The 19,253-nt window shown below is 38.9% G+C and overlaps 2 protein-coding genes across 7 annotated transcripts; one reads left to right on the top strand and one right to left on the bottom strand.

The window, feature by feature from the left end:
- Positions 1–1,140: 1,140 nt before the first annotated feature.
- Positions 1,141–3,481, bottom strand: LOC144191635 (E3 ubiquitin-protein ligase TRIM35-like). Of its 2 annotated transcripts, none has more exons than XM_077710914.1 (2): positions 3,403–3,481; positions 1,141–3,016 (listed from the first exon to the last, which is right to left on the bottom strand). In XM_077710914.1, exon 2 carries the CDS (start codon positions 2,938–2,940, stop codon positions 1,786–1,788), a length of 1,155 nt encoding a protein of 384 aa, XP_077567040.1. In that variant the 5' UTR covers positions 2,941–3,016; positions 3,403–3,481; the 3' UTR covers positions 1,141–1,785. The 2 variants fall into 2 exon arrangements, with proteins under 2 accessions (XP_077567040.1, XP_077567039.1); XM_077710913.1 differs by lacking the exon at positions 3,403–3,481 and adding an exon at positions 3,116–3,312.
- A 144-nt stretch (positions 3,482–3,625) lies between these two features.
- tab2 (TGF-beta activated kinase 1 (MAP3K7) binding protein 2) lies at positions 3,626–19,157 on the top strand. Of its 5 annotated transcripts, none has more exons than XM_077710921.1 (7): positions 3,657–3,700; positions 5,980–6,062; positions 12,081–12,271; positions 12,676–14,374; positions 16,351–16,511; positions 16,977–17,070; positions 17,615–19,157. In XM_077710921.1, the coding sequence occupies exons 3-7, from the start codon at positions 12,170–12,172 to the stop codon at positions 17,737–17,739; spliced, it is 2,181 nt and encodes a 726-aa protein (XP_077567047.1). In that variant the 5' UTR covers positions 3,657–3,700; positions 5,980–6,062; positions 12,081–12,169; the 3' UTR covers positions 17,740–19,157. The 5 variants fall into 5 exon arrangements, with proteins under 5 accessions (XP_077567048.1, XP_077567047.1, XP_077567044.1 ...); XM_077710918.1 differs by lacking the exon at positions 3,657–3,700 and adding an exon at positions 9,937–10,011 and having other exon boundaries at positions 5,535–6,062; XM_077710919.1 differs by lacking the exon at positions 3,657–3,700 and adding an exon at positions 5,535–5,821 and having other exon boundaries at positions 5,949–6,062.
- Positions 19,158–19,253: the final 96 nt, after the last annotated feature.

Consider the following 19,253-nt stretch of genomic DNA (forward strand, 5'->3'; position numbering starts at 1 on the left):
CCCACTTTGGACACTTAATGTCAGAAAAGATCAGAACCAAGAAAGTTGTAAAGGGTTTCCTTCTACTTTATTCAATGTGAGAATTGGAAGTAGCAAAGATTGAACACTTTAGTTGTCAATTCTTACCCCCCACGGCGAGTATTAATGAGAATGTACAGAATGTCAAGACAACTCCTATGCAAATATTGTCTAACTCAAGCTTTTCATCATGCTGATGTTTTGTTTTTTTAATGAATAAGGTGTATATTTCCACCACTACAAGAACTCTGCACTTGTCCTAAACAGTACATGTGTACACTCCTTCTAAGTGCACTCTACATAAATTGTAATTATTGTAAAGAAATGCATATGTGATCATATACAATCATATTTATTGTGTCCATCTATGATTAGGGTTTGTTTTGTAAACTTTCCTCTGCCTTAATACAGTAGCTATAGAAAGGGACCTGTTAGATTCCACATTTGTTACAACAGTAGTTACAATAGAGCCAAGATCTAACACATTAAATTCTACAGCGAAAATGTTTTTTTTAATTTATTTAAGCTTTGTGGACGGTGCCTTTTTGTTGGTAACCCATTATTAGTTATCTTGTATTCCATACAATTCAATTTTTCCCTCTTGTTATCATGTAGCAGTTTACCATTTACTTTATGAATTGTGAACTGGATCATATTTAGAAAGACAACTTACATTTTGTGGTCAATTGAACTGTTTTTTTTCTCCTCTTGTTTTCAAGTTTAGATAAGAAACTGTAAATACCCAAGAACACACTTGTATAAATATCTCCCTTCTCAATTTTGATAGTATTTGCATGAGGTGCCTGCCCTTTTTTTCCTGTACAAATGATGTGGAAATTATCACGGTCCACTCTCTACGGTTTGTACAACTCCATTTGCAATGCGTTGGATAGATGTCAGACATTTAAAAGCATTGTTTGGCCAGTTTTCCATTTTTGCATGCTGAGATGTAAAATGTAAATGAATTTAGTCAGCAGAATTTTTTACAAGGAGTGCGACCAGCCACTCTTCTACACTCACCAAAACACATTTTAAATATTTATATGGTCAATTATGTATCGTCTTTCCATAGCAATTCTCTCTCTATATATAACAGCAATAGCTCACCACAGGAGGACAGAACATATTAGAACACATTTATTGCGCTGCTTTTGTGAATTTCTCCAGATTCCACTGTACAAATGACTGATAAATAAGAAAGAAAGTCATGTATATTTATTTTATATCCTCTATCGTGATTAAAGAAAAAACATTTAAAGAAAAACATCTCTTAGGACTTGATACTTCTCCTTTCATACTGTTGAAATACTATTTGATGCATTCAGATGTTTATGTTGTGTTTCTTTGTCATGCTTCAGAATGCAAATGGATTCACTAACTGATGGCCAATTCTCCCTTCATGGCTTTTCAGGTAAAAAAGACTTTAATTTCTAGTTTGTTCAATCACAGCAAGTTGCACGGTTTTCTCCCACATGACAAAAACATGCATGGTAGGCTGATTGGACACTCTAAATTGACCTTAAGGATGAGTGTGAGCATGAATGGTTGTCTCCTTTTGTCCTGCGATTGGCTAGCCACCAATTCAGGGTGTTGCCCCCCTCCCCCGGCCCGGCCGGAATCAGCTAGGATAGGCTCTAGCACCCCCCGTAACCTTAATGGGAATAAAGCGGTACAGAAATGAGATCAATATATATGTATAAATACTATGTCAAAAGGATATCAGAGTTAAATTCTTGGATAAAAACAAAAACGACATCTACACTTACATCAAGCATTAATCCCCGGTAGAAGTTGTACTATTTTCAGAGGATTTATATCCGTTGTGTAAAAGTAAGGATAGGCTTTGGCGTTACCGGACAAATCTGGCCAATTGGAAGGATTCTGCTTTGTGCCCAATTCAGTGTTGGTAAGAGATTCATAAAATGAAACTAATCTTTCATTAGTGTCCACGTGAACCCGGATTCTCTGCAGTTTTACGGGAGGATTCCAGGATCCATACGGGCCTTCAAAGATCAGGTATTTATCGTTGCAACATCCTATGAGCAAAGTGTGCGTGCTCTCTTGCAGACAAGTGTCCCCCCATATCACACCAAGTACCCAGTGTGTGTTGTTCCCTAATTCAACATCCCAAACATGGCTTCCTGTGGCCAAAGCTGAACCGAGCACAGTGCTCCACTTAAACCTCTCTGGATTCTTTGGGCGCTGTTGTCCTTCTGTCAAACTCACACCAGTCAAATCTTCAGACAGACTGAGTTCTGGACGGGCTGTGTTTGGGTCGAGAATCACAGGATTATATGGGGCAATTTCCTTCATTCTTTCCCAGGTGGAGAATTTGAGGTTGCCCACGTGTTTGACTTCATCCAGCAGAACACCCCGAAGCTGATCCGACATTATGGGCAACTCTTGGATTCTGGTCATGGTAGTCTGGAAGTTCTTCACGAAGGAAGCGTGGTGAGACGTCAGCTGCTCCTCTGTGTTTTTAATCACTTGTGAGAGAAGGCCGATGTCTCTGTTGACAGCCTCAATCTTTTCCCTTATCGTCTTACTCTTTGTGCATTCCTCCTCCCTCAGAGCAAACAACTTGAGTTCTTGCTCAACTAATAGAAAGCATTTAAGCTCTTCAAAATCCTCCCTAACTTTGCTCTCAATCCGCTCCCTTTGGACCTTAATGTACGCCGCGTGTTCAATGCAGTTGTCTCTAACTGCAATAAAATGTTCCAGTCTTTTCCGTGCCAGTTGCAGGGATTCGTGGATTATTTTTCTGTCGCCCTGCGCAACTTTATCAAGCGGGCGAAACTTGTGGCCAGCGTGGATTTCTGACTTTTTGCAGCTGAGGCATACAGACTCGTGGTGGTCTATACAGAAGAGTGTCAGTTTCTCATTGTGCAAGATGCAAATTGCCTCATCAACTCTTTCAGCCATGGTCCTTGTAAAAATATTGCACAGCAAAGCCTTCTGTTTATTCCACAAATACAAACAATGGAACTTTGCTTTATTCCTGCAAAATGATGAAACAAAATTAGGTGATATTGATTGATATTTTGTCAAATACTATTCACAAAAGAATTGATCAAGAATTGTACAGTGAATAGTATACCCAATGGTTGCCTCTGCATAGCTGGAACTCGTGGCATAATTGAAAGTAAGAAGCCGGTTAAAATTGAATTGGCAAATTATATATAATATGTGATGAGGATATCTCAAAACATTATACATATTTACTCTCCCCAGTTTCAAAATAACATCTTCACCCGTGTTTGCCATCAAATTTCTTATTTGCAGGCATATACATCGATCAGATATCACATCTGGTCTTAAAGCAAACAAACATCCTATTGGATGGACGTTTAAAGTGATGAATGTCAGAATTTGGGATCAATTTACCTGAGTCATTTTCTGTCTGTGTTCATTTTGTCAGTGTGAGAGTTAAGTAACTCTAAAGAATAGCTGTGGCCTGTTCAGTTTCCTTTATTACACTTTCTCATAGGCAACATAAGAATAACAAAGGATTAAAAGCAAACTTTGAAATTCATCACAGATGACTTTTTTTTTTAAATTGATAGTTTTCATGTCGTTGTTTTTATTTTTTTTTAAATTCATTTTGAAATAAACATGGTGGCTCGGCGCCTTAAGTGGATAGCAGGTTGGCCTCGCAGCTTTGGGGTTCTGGGTTCAAATCCAGGTCTGTCCACCTGTGTCGAGTTTTAATTTAAGGATTTCGTAACTTGGAGCTTTTTATATATATATATATATATATATATATATATATATATATATATATATATATATATATATATATATATATATATATATATATATATATATATATATATATATATATATATATATATATATATATATATATATATATATATATATATATATATATATATATATATATATATATATATATATATATATATATATATATATATATAAAAGAGAGATCAAAAGATTAATTATTTATATTTTTACTTCAGTGCTGAGTCCTAGTATCCTTTTACCTCGGAAAAAAAGGCGATGTAGTGAAGCCGTGAAAGTTGAAACTGCGATATTTGAGGGGTTACTGTACATCCTAACAATGTTGCTGGTTCTATCACAGGAATGGATTGGGCCTAGTCACACAACTAAGACTTTGAATCCCTAATATATACAATAGTGAATCGTGACCCATCCTTTTTTTTGGCTAGCAGCGCCAGTGTTTTAAATAACTGTGCAAAAGACTTCATTGTCATTGTGGATAAGAGACTATTTATTCTGTGTTGTTAGCTTTTTGATTCACACTGAAGGGGATTTCACTTCCGTGGGCTTGAAACCGCTGAGTCAAAGGGTCACGGCGTGTGCTAGATAGCAGCGATGTGTGTGAGTGTTTGTGAGTCACTGCACTGCGGCGACACTCGAGACGCCATGTGTTTCCATGCTCTTCATAGAGGAACAAATGTGCCATCATTTTACTGGAGGTCTCACAAGCGTCGGTTGTTTCACTCACTTAGGCCATGTGAGAATGAATGGGACTGGCAGGAGACGTGGTAAACATAAATAATTGTCCGAGGACACTGAGAAGGGACACCTGTCTATGGTATCCACGCCGTCTAAAAGAATTTGTTTGAAAAGTGATCCTATTATTTCTTTCCTGTCAGCGGTTGGCAGAGCAACTCACGTGATTTGTTAGGCACTGGATGTTCTTCCTGTGGTCCACTAATTCCAATGCAGCATCTGCATAAGCGATGGCAGCATTTGCTGATACACAACCTTATGTTGTGTAGTTAGAAGACTAGAAGGCAAGATCAGTAGCTTTTACCATTCAATTAAAACACTATAATCTTAACTTCATGGCTGAAAGAGCTTCTATTAATGAGTATCATATTTTTTTTCGCATATTAGGGCCTCCTCGTATAAACCCTTAAATTTGCCTTAAAATTGATGAATTTTACAATTTCTCTCTAAGAAGCCCCCTGATTCCCAATTTTCACCTCCATATTCATGATTTTTGGAGTAAAATGTGTTACTTTGCGTGGGTTTCCTCCGGGTACTACGGTTTCCTCCTACATTCCAAAGACATGCATGATTGGACACTCTAACTTGCCCCTTGGTATGAGTATGAGTGTAAATGTTTTTTTTTTGTCTCCTTGTGTCCTGCTATTGGCTGGCCACCAATTCAGCATGTCCCCCTGCCATTGGCCTGAAGTCATCTGGGATAGGCTCCAGCACCCCCTGCGACCCTAATAAGGATTAAGTGGTTCAGAAAATGAGATGGGATGAGTCAGATGAATTGAAAGCTTTTTATTGTCATTTATTTACATTTTTATTTTCATTTTACACGTATAATGTGTTTTAAAAGCAGGTTAGAAAATAAATAAGTGAACATTGTTCATTTGATAAAATATAATTTGTAGGAATAACATACTGTAGGCGTCTATATTATCACAGATAAATCTCTTTACAATAAAAATGTCTCACAAATGCCCATCTATAACAAGATGAATAGTTTTTTTTTTTAATTCAAGCAACCTTTATTGCACGGAAACAATAAATCTCTAAACGTTGACGGGTGCGCTTTATTGACATTATTCAGCATCAGAAAAGTTAGTGGATCAGAGTCAATGTCTCCTCCCACAATGAGCGCAACTTTTGGAAAGTGGAGGAGAAAAAACAAGTCGCCCTCTCGCGATAGTACCTTGCTTATACAGCCGCCATATTGTGTGACAGTATTTTGATTCGTATCTGCTGGAAGTGAGGAAAAAGAGAAAAGTAAAGGGCTGTCGAAGGGAGGGGGGGCTGAGAAAGAAGAGCTGTCAAAAAGGTATTCCCGAGTCTGTCTAAAAGCGGAGGCCTGATGCTTGCTATGCCTCCCCTGGGCGTTATTTCGAGGGCACATTAAGGCCCCGGGGCCTCGGTGCAAACTTAGCTTTTCGTCTGCCTGATACTAGTTGGACTTTTCCTCGGCTTCTCCTTTGGCAGCTTCGTGGCCCGCTGGAGCTCCGGCGTTTGGGGGTGTCGAAGGCGGCACAAGGAGCGGCTGTGAGCGGTGAAGAGGAAACTAAGTAAGTAGGGCACAACAACTTATTACACACCACTGTAGTATTTACAGTAATAATAATACTAATTGGAGTGAAATTAACCCATCATCTCAGCATTTTTTTCAGCCTGATGAAGCATTCCTCTTTTTTTTGTCTAGATAAACCCCAGAAAAGTAAGAAAACTTTTTTTTTTGGAGGTGTCGAAAATGCGGTACTACTTTTTTTGCTAGATGCGTTAGCTAAGTAACTTTTTTTGTTGTTGTTGGGTGAGTGGCTTTGGATCTGAGATGAACCTAGACAATCTAAAATTCCCTCCATCTTTTGAAATGTTAAGACTTAAATATAAATTGCCACGCTTTCCCGAGGATCCATGTTGGAATACTTTTTCCATCGAGCTCAGTCGAGCCGTCTGAATGGATGGAAAGGTTAAAACTATGAATTCGTTGCAGCACCAAGTAACCGATATTTCACAAGCCCTTAAACAAAGTAAGTCCCTTTTAATTCATTAGTCTTGATTCACTATTACAATTCATTCTGTTGTCTTGATAGGCAGATCACCTGTTGTTTGCACACTACTGTATGATGTTTGTCACATGTGAATAAACTTCCCACTGCAATGCATGAGACAATGCAATGAGATTTAAACGCGGTGTTTAAAGTACACACTTGTTGCACTTGCTGTGCAAACAAGAATAGGGGTTGTTGTTGTTTTTTTATGCAAATTTGTCTTTCAGGATTAGATTTTTGTCAATTGTCAATTTTGCATACACAGCCTCCTTCAGAAAACCAAATAGAGCTGTAGATAAGCCACCTTGGAGTCTGCTTTTTTACACATTTTTTTCTTCATCTAATTTTCTGCACCACTTTATCCCCACTAGGGTCACGGGGGTGCTGGAGCCCAACCCAGCTGACTTCGGGCCGGAGGTGGGGGATAACACCCTCAATTGCAGGGCACAAGGAGATAAATAACCATTCACGCTCACTCGTATACCTAAAGGCAATTTAGAGTGTCAAATCAGTCTACCATTAATGTCTTTCGAATGTGGGAGGAAATCGGAGTACCCGGAGAAAACCCACACATGACTGTGGAGAACATGCAAGTGGACCGGCGTGGATTTGAACCCAGGACCCCACTGTGAGGCCAACGCATTAACCACTCGCAACACGGGGCATCATTTCGAGAGAAATTGTAAAATTCAACAATTTTAAAGCAATTAATTGGGTGTGGCTCATACACTGAGGCATTAATATGATATGCGAGAAAATATGATATTGGAGAAAACCCGGGTGGATCGACATGGGTTCGAACCACCGTGAGGCCAATGCACTAACCAACAAAATTTATTTTGATGTCTATGAATGAAATTCAAGAAAAAAAATTAAACCGTATGGTGCATGAAAAAACTCGTCGGGCCACCCATGATTTTTTAAATGCAGAAATATATGAATAAAACCCAGGAACGCCAGGATGAGGCCACCTGACATGGGGACATTCTATCAATACTGGTATTATTTTAGCCATTCAAATAAGAATAGAATAGAAACAACTTTAATAGCCCAAAACAGTTCTTTTTCTTTCTAAAATGATGAGAATCTTCTCATGTTTCATTTCCTGTGTACTACTGCTACAACTAGAGTGACAGCAAACAGGTTTGCAGTTATAAGTCCTTATCTTGGGTCTTCTTGCAAGTGCAGAGCAGACACACTGACAAACATTTCCTCTGATAAGAATGTTTTTTAAATACCAGTTTGCTTTTACGCATTAAGCTTCCTCTGTGTTGTATTGTATATTCTTCTATTGTAAAAGATATATAAGTAGCCTCTATAAACGCCAGCGGTAAGTCAATTCAATGCTTTTATTGTCATAATACAAATATAATGAGATTTAAAGATTCACCATCAAGTGAATTGAATAAACATTATTACTGACACTATTTCACATGATATGATTTAAGTGTGTAAAAGGATATATTAAAAAAATGACCTAGTTTGAATTTATCCCCACTGCTCTATAATCTAAAGTCAAGTACTGATAGCTCCAAAAGTGTTTCCAGAGCTTACACGACATCCTGAGCCTCCATAATAGTTTTAGGGGTTGAGAGGAGACGGGTGTCCCAGTTTGTCTGTAGCATGTCTGCTAAAACACTAGTCTCCTGATATACTAGAAGATGCATTGGCATTAGGGCTGCCCATTTAATCAAATCAAATCACATTAGACTTGATCATTATTTTGGGACCCAATATGAAGTTAGCCTAATTGTTTGTGATTTTTTACACTATATTAAGATTTATAATAAATAACAATCAGTTTTTCCAACCACGATCTTACTTATTACTATATTCCTGATACGATACCAACAGCAAGCACTCTTGTCACCATGCTGGTTACAGTGTTGCTAAATTGTGACACTGTTGTCTCTCATCTCCTTGCAAACGTTTCCTTCTCACCTTCAGTCTTTCATCTCACAAGTTGTGTTCACTGACCATGAGAAGGGCTTTGATCTAGAGTTAGTGAGGGGTTGGGCCTCGGGCACTCGTACTCCCTTGCTCTATGTCCTACTGTGAAAATATATGGTCACGATGTGGTAGACAAAGTGGTAGACCTGAAATGCCCTTTGTTTGTTGTCATTCATCATTGCCAATGGAAACTCCTGTATGGGTCATGGTAAAATTTGTATTTCATAAATAATCCAACACTGGCAAATGTTTTGCACCAATTTGCCCTTTATAAATGGAAGCACCTTGCCTTGTGCAAATGATAAACCAAATAAGCAGTTTGCGATACCTGACTGCTGTGACCCACTGAATCCGTGAAGTGGTGAGAGATGACTGTAGTCGTAAAGCATCGGCGGTACAGTTTGAAATTTTTACGTGTTTTTGTTGTTGCTTTAATTGATGCTGAATTTGGTAAAAAAAAAAAAAACAATGGGTTCTAAGCAAGCCCGTGAAATGAAGGGTGTGAGAAGAAAGTGTATGATGACAATCGATAGGAGGCACTGCGTGGAAGATATTTAAGTTTACAAATGTCCTCTACAGAGGACAATTTTACTACTGGTAGTCGGAGGACATGGGGAAAAATGTATTTGAGATACGAGTGAATTGACATACGAACTCGGTCCCGGAACGCATTAAACTCGTATCTCAAGGTTTTACTTATTTTAAATTGATATATAATCCCAGATGATTTGATTTTTTTTCAAGTGTTTTATGTGAAACTATTAGGCATGTTCATTGGCTGACATCATAACATTCTAACATGTCATGGACAAGTGCCATGAATGGTTTGCGCTCAATTCAATTGGTACGCGCTTGTGTGTTAGGTATATATTCTTTGAGATTGTGGTGCAAGGAAAGGCTGTTCTGCTTTTCATTGGTGACCTAAATTCAATTAACTGTCTACAGTGTGTATTCACTCCAAGAGTATTAGTTTGTAAGATTTTGAATTGAGCATGGCATTGGGATACTTTATGCAGTGATGCTCATTCAACAAGAAAACAACAAGAAAGTTAAGAAAGTAGATCAGTTGAGTCCAGGAACTGGGTGGCAGGTGATTGAATTTGGTGCAAATCATTTTAATCAATACGGAAACTGAACAAACAGGATTTGCTTCTCAATTTATATTAGCATCAAATATTATCGAACATTTTCAGACCATATTCATAGAATATTGTAAAATATGAAATTTCAGCCAAGCCCTAATTCACATGATTTTATCTTGTAAATCACTTTGCATATCAAGAAACTGTTGTTTGTCTTGATCACAGATGAAAAGTGTCCATTCGCTGGAAAAGACAAGTGTAGAATGAACAAATTCGAAACTGACTAAATGCACAATAGCATCTTAGCTTCAGAGAAATAACATGACTTGGCTCCTCTTTTTCTTTTGGTTGGCCTCAAGGTTTGAAATGATACTCCAAGCAGCTGCAGGAAGCATTTCCGGCTGCTTGTTTTCTCCTGAGCCAGGCATATAAAGGTAACCGCAGTAGAACGAATCTGAACCAAAATGGCACTCAACTTCCCCATACACACAGACTTAATATCAAGTCTGAATTATTATCGATGCTATTCCAATAATATGATGGTTTAGATTATACTTTGTCAGATAGTGCTCTTACTAAGCTCTTTAAAGGGTAACAGTCTGTCACCGCATTTTTATCCATATTTGATTGGGTGCCTCAAAGCCTTATGAATGTTTGTGGTAAGACTGAATGACACAAGTGGTGGGGTGAACCTATTGAATGAATCGACCCAAAGACAGAAGTTCTGCTAATGTCTTGTCGTCTCTGTGAGAAAAGCATGTTGCCGTATTTTAAGTGCTTTTCATAAGGGAACAAAGGGTGAAGATTTGACTGGCATACTTGGCATGTCACATACTAAGTGCCCCACGGCAAACCATTGCATTGTGTTGTGTTTAACTGGCTAACCAAGGGTGTTGATGCACGAAACTGCCACCCAAAGTCTAAATTTAGCTGGACAAAGTTCCCAGCATGAATCCCTGTCCGTACATCTGTGCTTGTAAATGTGGGAAAAAAACCTAGATGTTATTTTATTCAAGAACTTGAACTTATATATATTTTTTATTTTATAGTTTCATTAGCAATTTGATTGTGATAACTTACATTTTGTTACAATTATTTTTCCAGTTCATTTGAAACCATTATTTTCTATAGTGCCTATTTATAGTTTGTACTTTTTTTTTTGTGAATGTCATTGACATTTTGAGAATGTCATTTGCAGTGAACATTACTGTTTGTTGTCCAAATTTGCAAAACAAACATATAAGTTAGGAACTTGTCTTACCATTAAAGTACCATATTTGTGCAAGTGTAATGCGCAAAATTTAGCACCAAAATAATGGAATCAAAGTTTAGGTAGGCGTTATACATGGTCTTTGCTTTTATGACCGTGTTTTTATGCGCATATAAACTGTTCCCTCGATTCAGTCATCATATTTTTGTCCGACAAAAGCAGCTTCTACGCGAGTAAATGCAGTATATTAAAATAACAATATTCATTATTTTTTTTCAAACCAATGCATTTCATGCAAACTAGTTTTAATATAAGAGATTAAAAACAATCTAATTTGTGTTTTCAGCCGATTACAGCCCATGAAAAAATTTGATTTGATCCAAAATCACTCATCTTGTTCTGTTAAGTGTGCATGTTCTTATGTTTGAAGCCAAGTTATTTAATTTTTTTGCCAATCAGATTTTTCACAATGACTGTCATTTTAATCTTAATGTCAAATTTAAAATATGTAGGATCTGGAATTGCAAATGCCAAAATCTTCCATGTGAATGGAGCTTAACCATGAACTGATGAAGCAAAGTAGCCAGAGTACATATAGAGACCAAGAGATTTTCATCCATGTTTTTCGGACCTCCTACCATATCCATTTTCCCTTGACTGTTGCATAAACCTGGGAAACTTTTGTGTTTCCTGCTCCACATCATTTGGCAGCTGCAAGCAGCGGTACTGAAGAATATTTGATTGTGCACACACACACACACACGTACACACATCGCCTCACCACCAGTAGTACATGTTTGTAGAGTTCACATGCACGCTCACATGGGCATGCCAAATGTTGATTTTTAAATGCGGGCAACTAAAAGCTGAGCAGGCTGTCTAGCTAAGTTGATCCTTATTTTGTGTGCACCGAGGGGCACAGTTTGGAACAATTTGCGTTGTGCACATAAAATGTGGTTTTCTGTTCTGGAGATGAGTGGAATCAGAACAGTCTTGTACAGTATGTGCTATACATTAATTATGTCCTAAATTTATCACTGCTTCCCTTCCCTAATTCTGGTGTAGTTTAAATAAAAGATTAAAAGATCAATGATTTTCCTATACATATATATATATCCATTTTAATTGCATACTGTCTATCATGTTGTATGTATATGTATAGGTATGTTTATATATGATATGAACTGTGATGTTTTGTGAGTCTCTATCATTCTGTTTGATAGAGTATGGGTACAGATTAAATCTGCATTTTCTTTCATGATTTTTACTTTTTTTCTTTCATTTTCTTGCCAGAATATGTTCAAGATGAAGGGTCTTCGCTGGTACAACTAATGCAACAATCCGCCAACTAGAACCCTCAAATCAGACCTGGCAACATACGAATGGCCCAGGAAAGCCACCATATTGACATTCAGGTTTTGCGTGACCTGTGCCAGAAGTTCCCTGAAGTCCCAGAGGGTGTTGTGTCTCAGTGTGTTTTGAAGGTAGGCAGATTTCCAATCTTTCATCCAAGCTATACTTGGTTCCATTGTTTTTGCTTGGGGTAAAAAGGTGTTTTATCAAAATGTGCCAGTATGTCATGGCCCATGTCATCACTTGTACTATGTACCTGTACATATGTACATATACCTGTAACAAAGGCTATGAAACACACCACACGGCATCTTCCTTTGCCTGCAGAAGAATCAGGAGAATCACATTGAGAAAAATTGAAGTAACTACAAAAAATACTAAAGCTACATCAACAAAAATGTTTTCTGTTATTTTGTCTTTACTTCCATTATAATATACTTACTACTACGATACTATACTATAGGTTAAATGTCCAATAATTTTCACTTAATGAATGAAAATTAATCTTGTTTTTTTTTTTGTCTCTCTCTCCCAGAATAACAACAATTTAGGCGCGTGCTACGAATACTTGTCCCAGGTCAGTCCAGTCTACTTGTACAGCGAAGAAGAAAACATCAAATTTCCCGATAACCCAAATTTTATCCGGCTCCGTAATCACATGACCCAGCTGAACTTGGGCCTGCAGTCTCAGAATGTGCATGTGGCCCCATTGAGAGACGGCTTGAGAATGAACGGCAGTCGAACTCTGACCCACAGCCTGAGCGAAGGGCCCCTGCAGCGAGGCCAAGCACCCAACAGTAACTTCTTTCAGCAGGACCATCATTCTGCTCCAGTTGAGGGGGCACCCACTCTCAATGTGTTTGGTGCAATGGAGCCTTCGCGCAAACCACAGCCTCCACAACACCTTGGACTCTACCCTATGGGTGTCAAAGGAACAAACATGGGTCTCCAACAAACACCACGTTTCAACCCCATTACTGTGACTCTAGCTCCTCAGACAGGCCGCAACACTCCTACTTCTTTACACATACATGGAGGGCCACAGTCAGGTTTAAGCAGCCCACAGGGTAACTCTATTTATATTAGGCCCCATGTGAGCCAATGTGGTACGACTCGACAGAACCATCAGCAAGGAGGCAGGACCCAATATAGCCCCACCTCTCAGCCTCAGCAGCAAATCTATCAGATATCTCATCCCTCATCCTTGTCTGGGTCTTGGGCCGGGCTTCAGCAATCCCCTTCATCGCATACCTCACAGCATCACTCCCAGGGTCACCAGACATCTCATGTCTACATGCCAATCAGCTCCCCAACAAATCCCCAAGCACCCAGCATATTTCCCTCTGGAAGTCAAGCATCTTCATCTGGGATCTCATCTTGCTCGTCCACTTCGTCGTCCTCATCTTCTGTCTTGCCCACCACGCTCTCTGCTATCAGCCAGTACAACATCCAGAACATCTCTACCGGCCCGCGGAAAAATCAGATTGAGATCAAACTTGAATCTCCCCAGAGGAGCAACTCCACCACAACAACAGCTGTCCTTCGTACAGGCAGTGGGTCCCGTTCGTCCTCCACCTCATCGTCCTGTCCTTCCTCTTGCTCCTCCTCCTCAACTGGGGTATCTACTGTCCCTAGCAACCCCCTCTCAATTGGAGGCTCAGGTCTGAGTCGCAGCCAGCCCACTGTTTACAGCTCTGCTAGCCCGCCTACCGCTGCTACCACGCCTTCTGAGGAGACTCTAATTGCCTCAGCCGGATCCCGTTCACAACCCAAATTTTACATTTCAGCAAATGCCTCCTCAAGTGATGATGGTGGAGGTAGAAACCCCCCCACAGTCTACATCTCAGCTAACTCTCCATTCCAGGGGCCTCCAGGTGCAAGGAACATTGGAGGCCAGGTGAGTATGGGACCTGCTTATATCCACCATCATCCGCCTAAATCCCGGACTTCACTGGGCGTTGGAAATCCGGCTTCCTCGCCACGGGTGGTGGTGACTCAGCCCAACACAAAATATACATTCAAAATCACTGTGTCTCCCAACAAGCCCCCAGCAGTGTCCCCCGGGGTTGTGTCTCCTACCTTTGAGCCCAACAGGCTCCTCACTTTAGCGGCAGACCATCATTTTCCCGAACAAGAACCCCTCCATCTTTCAGACCCACTTTCACCACACAAGGAGAGACCAAGCGAGCCTCGAAGACTCAGCATGGGCTCTGATGATGCTGCATACACGCAAGGTAAACCCCTTAATTTTTTCTAAATCACAGTTAATAAAACTTTTATTCCACTGTATTTCGGAACACTTTCTTTAATACAACATGCACATTAGTTTTAAGGATAAAAGGTTTGTTTTTAGAGACGTAGCAATTTTTTTAAACCCCTGACAAGTCTGAATTGTTTTTCCATCTGTTCCTGCCAAGAAGCTCATTAGTTGCATTAGTTGTCTTAGTTGCATTAGTTGTTGCGAATGTTCAGTCAGTTTTAAAGGTAGTCAGATAAAAGCAAAGGAGACTTATTTGTTGAGTGCCTGTGAATGACTCTAGTGTTAGTTGTAACCATTAGATGCTGCTATGTTTGTTACAACAGCCAGAGCACAGTAGATCCTATAGTGAATCAAACGTGTCGGAGCACACAAGTTCTTCCTTATTTGGGCTTTTGACTAAATTACATGTGAGTCACTGGCTGTGATTCTTATATTACCGTCACTCCCAATAGGAGGGTCTTCACAATGAGACTCTTTTGCTGACCCTCATCGGCTTTGTGGTCTCTGAATTTCCTTCAAAAACTTGTCACTGTCATGTTATATTTACCCTGTTTTAATGATGGTGCATTTGAATTAAAATCATCTCCAGAGCTGTGAATTACCATTGATTTCAAACTAGTGTATATGTGACAAGGCTCTGCTAAAAATACAGCATTTACTAATTTCCGAACTAGCAAGACCAGTACCAAAACACAACAAATCTATCCGTCTGTTTTTTTGTATTTTGTTTGGTATTGGTTTCACTGGTACAGAGCTGGATTTCCTAGGAAGTAGAAAAAGAAGACTGACTGAAATACCAAAAATATTTAAAGGTCATGTTCTGATTTGCCACTTAGGAATTTTTTTGAAATCTATGCCAAAAATCAATTGTGTTTAAATAGGCACTCTCTTGAAACAGAAACAAAGAAAATCTTTCCATTCTGTTGGTTCAGATGTGTCACATTATGTCAAAGGTAACTTTTGCCACCTTATTGCATAATAAGTTAAACATTACGGGCTCTTTTACATCAGTAAAAAGAAGTAAACAAATGTATTTGGTCTTCATACTGAAATCCAGCTGTGTTATAGCGCATGGCTTCCCCAACCAGCAATATTAATGTATTATATCTTATGTACACGAGGCACTGCCGACGCAAAAGTATAGAGATCATAAGCCACTGGCGCACTGCACCTCAGGGTTGCCAGGACACAAAGACTTGAAACTATTAACACCGTATATATAACCTACTTAGTTGGCCAGGAATTTTGCCCAATCCGTCAACACTTTTCCACCTATGCAACACACGCAAGTACTTTTCATAGGACAAATATGTGTTGCAGCTCGAAACAACAAAGGTCTGCGTAGTAGTTTTTGTTGGGATTCTGAACTTTATTTTCCTTTAGAAGTGTGCAACAAACTCCTTTTTTTCTGATGAGACTGCACTTTGCCCTCTTTTTTTTTTTTAACACGAGGTGCGTTTTAAGTCACCCGGAAATCAGTAATGCAGCAATTGAAGATTAAACACAAATATATATTAACTCTAATCAAGTACACATAGGAGGTACATGCATAGCTAAGAAAAACAAATCACCATCTCCCACATAAGGTTGGCAGTGCACCACAAGTATGCCGCGTTTTCAATTTTTGACATGTTGCTACTTCTGACTCATTCAGCTGGTCCAACTCTGAGTTACCGCATAGAAACCTATTCAACGTATATATGTTGGTCGCGCCATTACATAGTTAGGTTTTCTCAATCTTTGAGCTTCTGGATGGTGGAAAAGTGGCTTTCATACCATGTTTTTTGCAAAAGAAAAACAAAAAACAGCAATTTCAATCTCAAAATAATTGATAAATGGTGTGTGCTTGGGACTATATCCTTTTGAGGTCATTTTGCGATCCCCGCCTGTTTTTAGCTGTTGTCCATTTCAATATTCAATATGGAAATTAATTATTTTTCTTTTTCTCAGCATTGTTGGTCCATCAAAAGGCACGAATGGACAGACTTTGGCATGAACTGGAGTTAAAGAAGAAGAAGCTAGAGAAGCTAAAAGAGGAGGTCAATGAAATGGAGAATGACCTGACAAGGAGACGACTGGAGAGATCAAACTCTGCCCACCAAATTCCTTCTGTAAGCCTATTTCTGTGTTTTTTCAATAGAGAACAATAGCAATTTATGTTATGATGGATTTAGGGGGGAATAAGAATGTCAGATCTAAAATGAGACAACTGCAATTGACAACAGCAGTGCAGACAGTTCAGTGGGTCGTCCTTCATTCAAAAGTCATTGTTTCCAATCCAGTTTTGGCTTATGCACATTGGTGTGTCCTTGGACTAAACATTTCGTCCAACTTCCTTGGGAAAGTAGTGCAAGAATGAGTTGTTTGTGGTAGTCAGAAGGGCCGATGCTACATGATAGATTACGATTGACAGCCAATTCCTCCCAGTGGAGTTGTAGTTACAATACTAAAAGAGCTCCATTGGGATGTGGTAAGTTAGTGGTTCATGAATTTGTCACAGAAGAAGTTGATCAACAATAACTTCAAACCTCTACATTACAGAGTCTAACCTTCTGCTCTTGTCCCGCTTGTCTCAGATCGAGGAGATGAAGCAGTTGCGATGCAAAAACAGATTATTACAAATCGACATTGAATGCCTCACCAAAGAAATTGATCTCTGTCAAAAAAGAGGTAAGAATACTCCATTATGTAAATGCTTTGTTAAGGTCTTTTTTTATGTTGAGCTTAATATTGAAAAGTACAATCATCTCATTTTTTGAACCGCTTGATCCACACTAAAAATACGGGGGGTGCTGGAACCTATCCCAGCTGAAGTGGGAGACACCCTTAATTGGTGGCCAGCCAATCGCAGTGCACAAGGAGACAAACAACCATTCACACTCAAACTCAAACCTAGGGGCAATTTAGAGTGTCCAATCAGCCTACATTGAGTTATCATGTCTATACACGAGAGCATAACCCGCTTGACATTGCATGGCCAATCAGTGCTGCGGGAAATGTATTTTCCGCACTATAAGGTACTATCATTTGTATTTTTTTTTTTTAAATTCCCCCAAAAAACGCAAAGCTCTGAACCGCGAAGTAGCGAGGGAACACTGTAAATACAATAGTTTTATTTGCGCTCAGGTGCATTTAAGACAAATTGTCCCGCTTCTGAAAATATGATTTGAATTTATGGATTTAGACACTAGAACTGTTTTCATGTCCCCAACAGACAGCAAGAGCATGGCAGTACAGGAAGAAGAGGAGGGGACGCAGTGGAGCTGCAGCGGCTGTACCTTCTTCAACCACCCGGCCCTCAACCGCTGTGAAGAGTGTGATCTCCCACGGGACTTTTGAGCCAAAGAAGCCACGCCTACCCCCTCCGCCTGCTTGAATCAGAACGCTGTCCTCCTGAAGGTTTGACTGGATACTGTTTACAGCTTGTGTTTTTTCCTTAAAGCAGGCACAGTTGGATTATACCTCACATTAGACGCTCCCATTGTGTGGGGTCCTTTTTCCCCCTGCTCAACCCCCTATCCCCCTTCCTACACGAGTGGAGGGGGGGTTTAACTAGCTGCTCCCACTCTCAGTATTACAAGCCCTCTTGCAGTATCAAACGCACACAGCACAGCTGCATGTGCCTTTTGCTGAACAGACTTTTTTCTGTGGTGGCGGCGGCTTGTTGAGGGGTTTAAAACAAATGCCGCTCTCTTATCTGAAGGGAAAACTACCAGAGTCGGTTTGCTGTTTGGAAAGGACGTCTAAGGGGAAACTTGCAGCATCACTGCTATCATGCCCCTCTACCCCATCTATTTTTTTTCCAATTAAATAATGACAAATTGCATGCTTTGTGTACAGAAAGTCCTTTTTACTGTACATAATTTTAGAATCTCCCTTCATCACACTATGAATCACATGTATTTTTCTTGTAAGTATAGCTTTATAGACTTTATTACTTGTTTAGTTTCCCTCTTGTTAAACTGATGAGTGACACATCCCTTCGCTTTTAGTTGCAGTTTTCAACAAGTTCCACATTCAGTTCTGTGGGATATCAAAATATTTTTTTTATTCCACCTGGAATAACATAAATGCAAGAAATTACAATTGATTTCTGACTTTTTTTTTAAATCTTACAACTGGAAAATTGGATTATTTTTGGGACAACATTTCCAGTCTAGTTTTCACATTTCAATGCTCTTCCGTTAGTTAAGGAAAATGTCAGATTTGTTAGTTTTTTTGTTTTTAAATGTTTCCTTTTTTTGCGGTACTGAGGTTCATTGTGACTATGTCAAGTGTCCTCAAAAAAGGTCAGAATTTTTACTTTGAGGGAAACTTTAAATGAGCACTACGTGACTTTTGGTGGAGTTTCTTCTATACTTAAATTAGAATTTGTTTTTCTATTTTTTTGCCCCTTGTTCAAAATATAAAATTGATTTATATTTGTTTCATTAAAACATCAATTTGTACCTTTTTACTCAATATTTTATAACATCATTTTAAATCCAGGCAAGATAAACAAGAGCCTTTCTCTGAAGTGCCTCATGCCAAATCTTTATCTACTTTTTTTTTCTTCAAAACACTCTAAAACAAAAACATTTCAGCTTCACTTGCAACTTTATTGGGTTTTTTTTTTATCAAATGGCGAAAAATCTAATTTTGATATGTAAAAGGTGTCTGTTTTTATCTGGGAAAACTCTTTGTAACAGATAAGTTATTTGTAAAAATATGAATTAAAAAAAAAAGAGAAATAAAATCTATTCAGATTTTTGAGAACAGCCTTGGTTTGGATTCTGTCGTGTTTTTATAACATGGTTACAATATTTCCACCCAGTTTTTTAATGATACCTTAAAATTAAGCCAAATTAAATAAC

The sequence above is a fragment of the Stigmatopora nigra genome, chromosome 2 (genome assembly GCF_051989575.1).
Source record: "Stigmatopora nigra isolate UIUO_SnigA chromosome 2, RoL_Snig_1.1, whole genome shotgun sequence".
In the NCBI taxonomy this organism is placed as follows: domain Eukaryota; kingdom Metazoa; phylum Chordata; class Actinopteri; order Syngnathiformes; family Syngnathidae; genus Stigmatopora; species Stigmatopora nigra.

Excerpts from the sequence above, each read along its gene's own strand:
- LOC144191635 (XM_077710913.1), bottom strand. The coding sequence starts at position 3,282 with ATGGCAAACACGGGTGAAGATGTTATTTTGAAACTGGGGAGAGTAAAT. Across the intron at positions 3,017-3,115 it reads TATGCAGAGGCAACCATTGG|GAATAAAGCAAAGTTCCATT; the intron begins GTATACTATTCA and ends ATCATTTTGCAG.
- tab2 (XM_077710922.1), top strand. The coding sequence starts at position 12,170 with ATGGCCCAGGAAAGCCACCATATTGACATTCAGGTTTTGCGTGACCTG. Across the intron at positions 12,272-12,675 it reads TGTCTCAGTGTGTTTTGAAG|AATAACAACAATTTAGGCGC; the intron begins GTAGGCAGATTT and ends TCTCTCTCCCAG. Across the intron at positions 14,375-16,350 it reads TGATGCTGCATACACGCAAG|CATTGTTGGTCCATCAAAAG; the intron begins GTAAACCCCTTA and ends TCTTTTTCTCAG.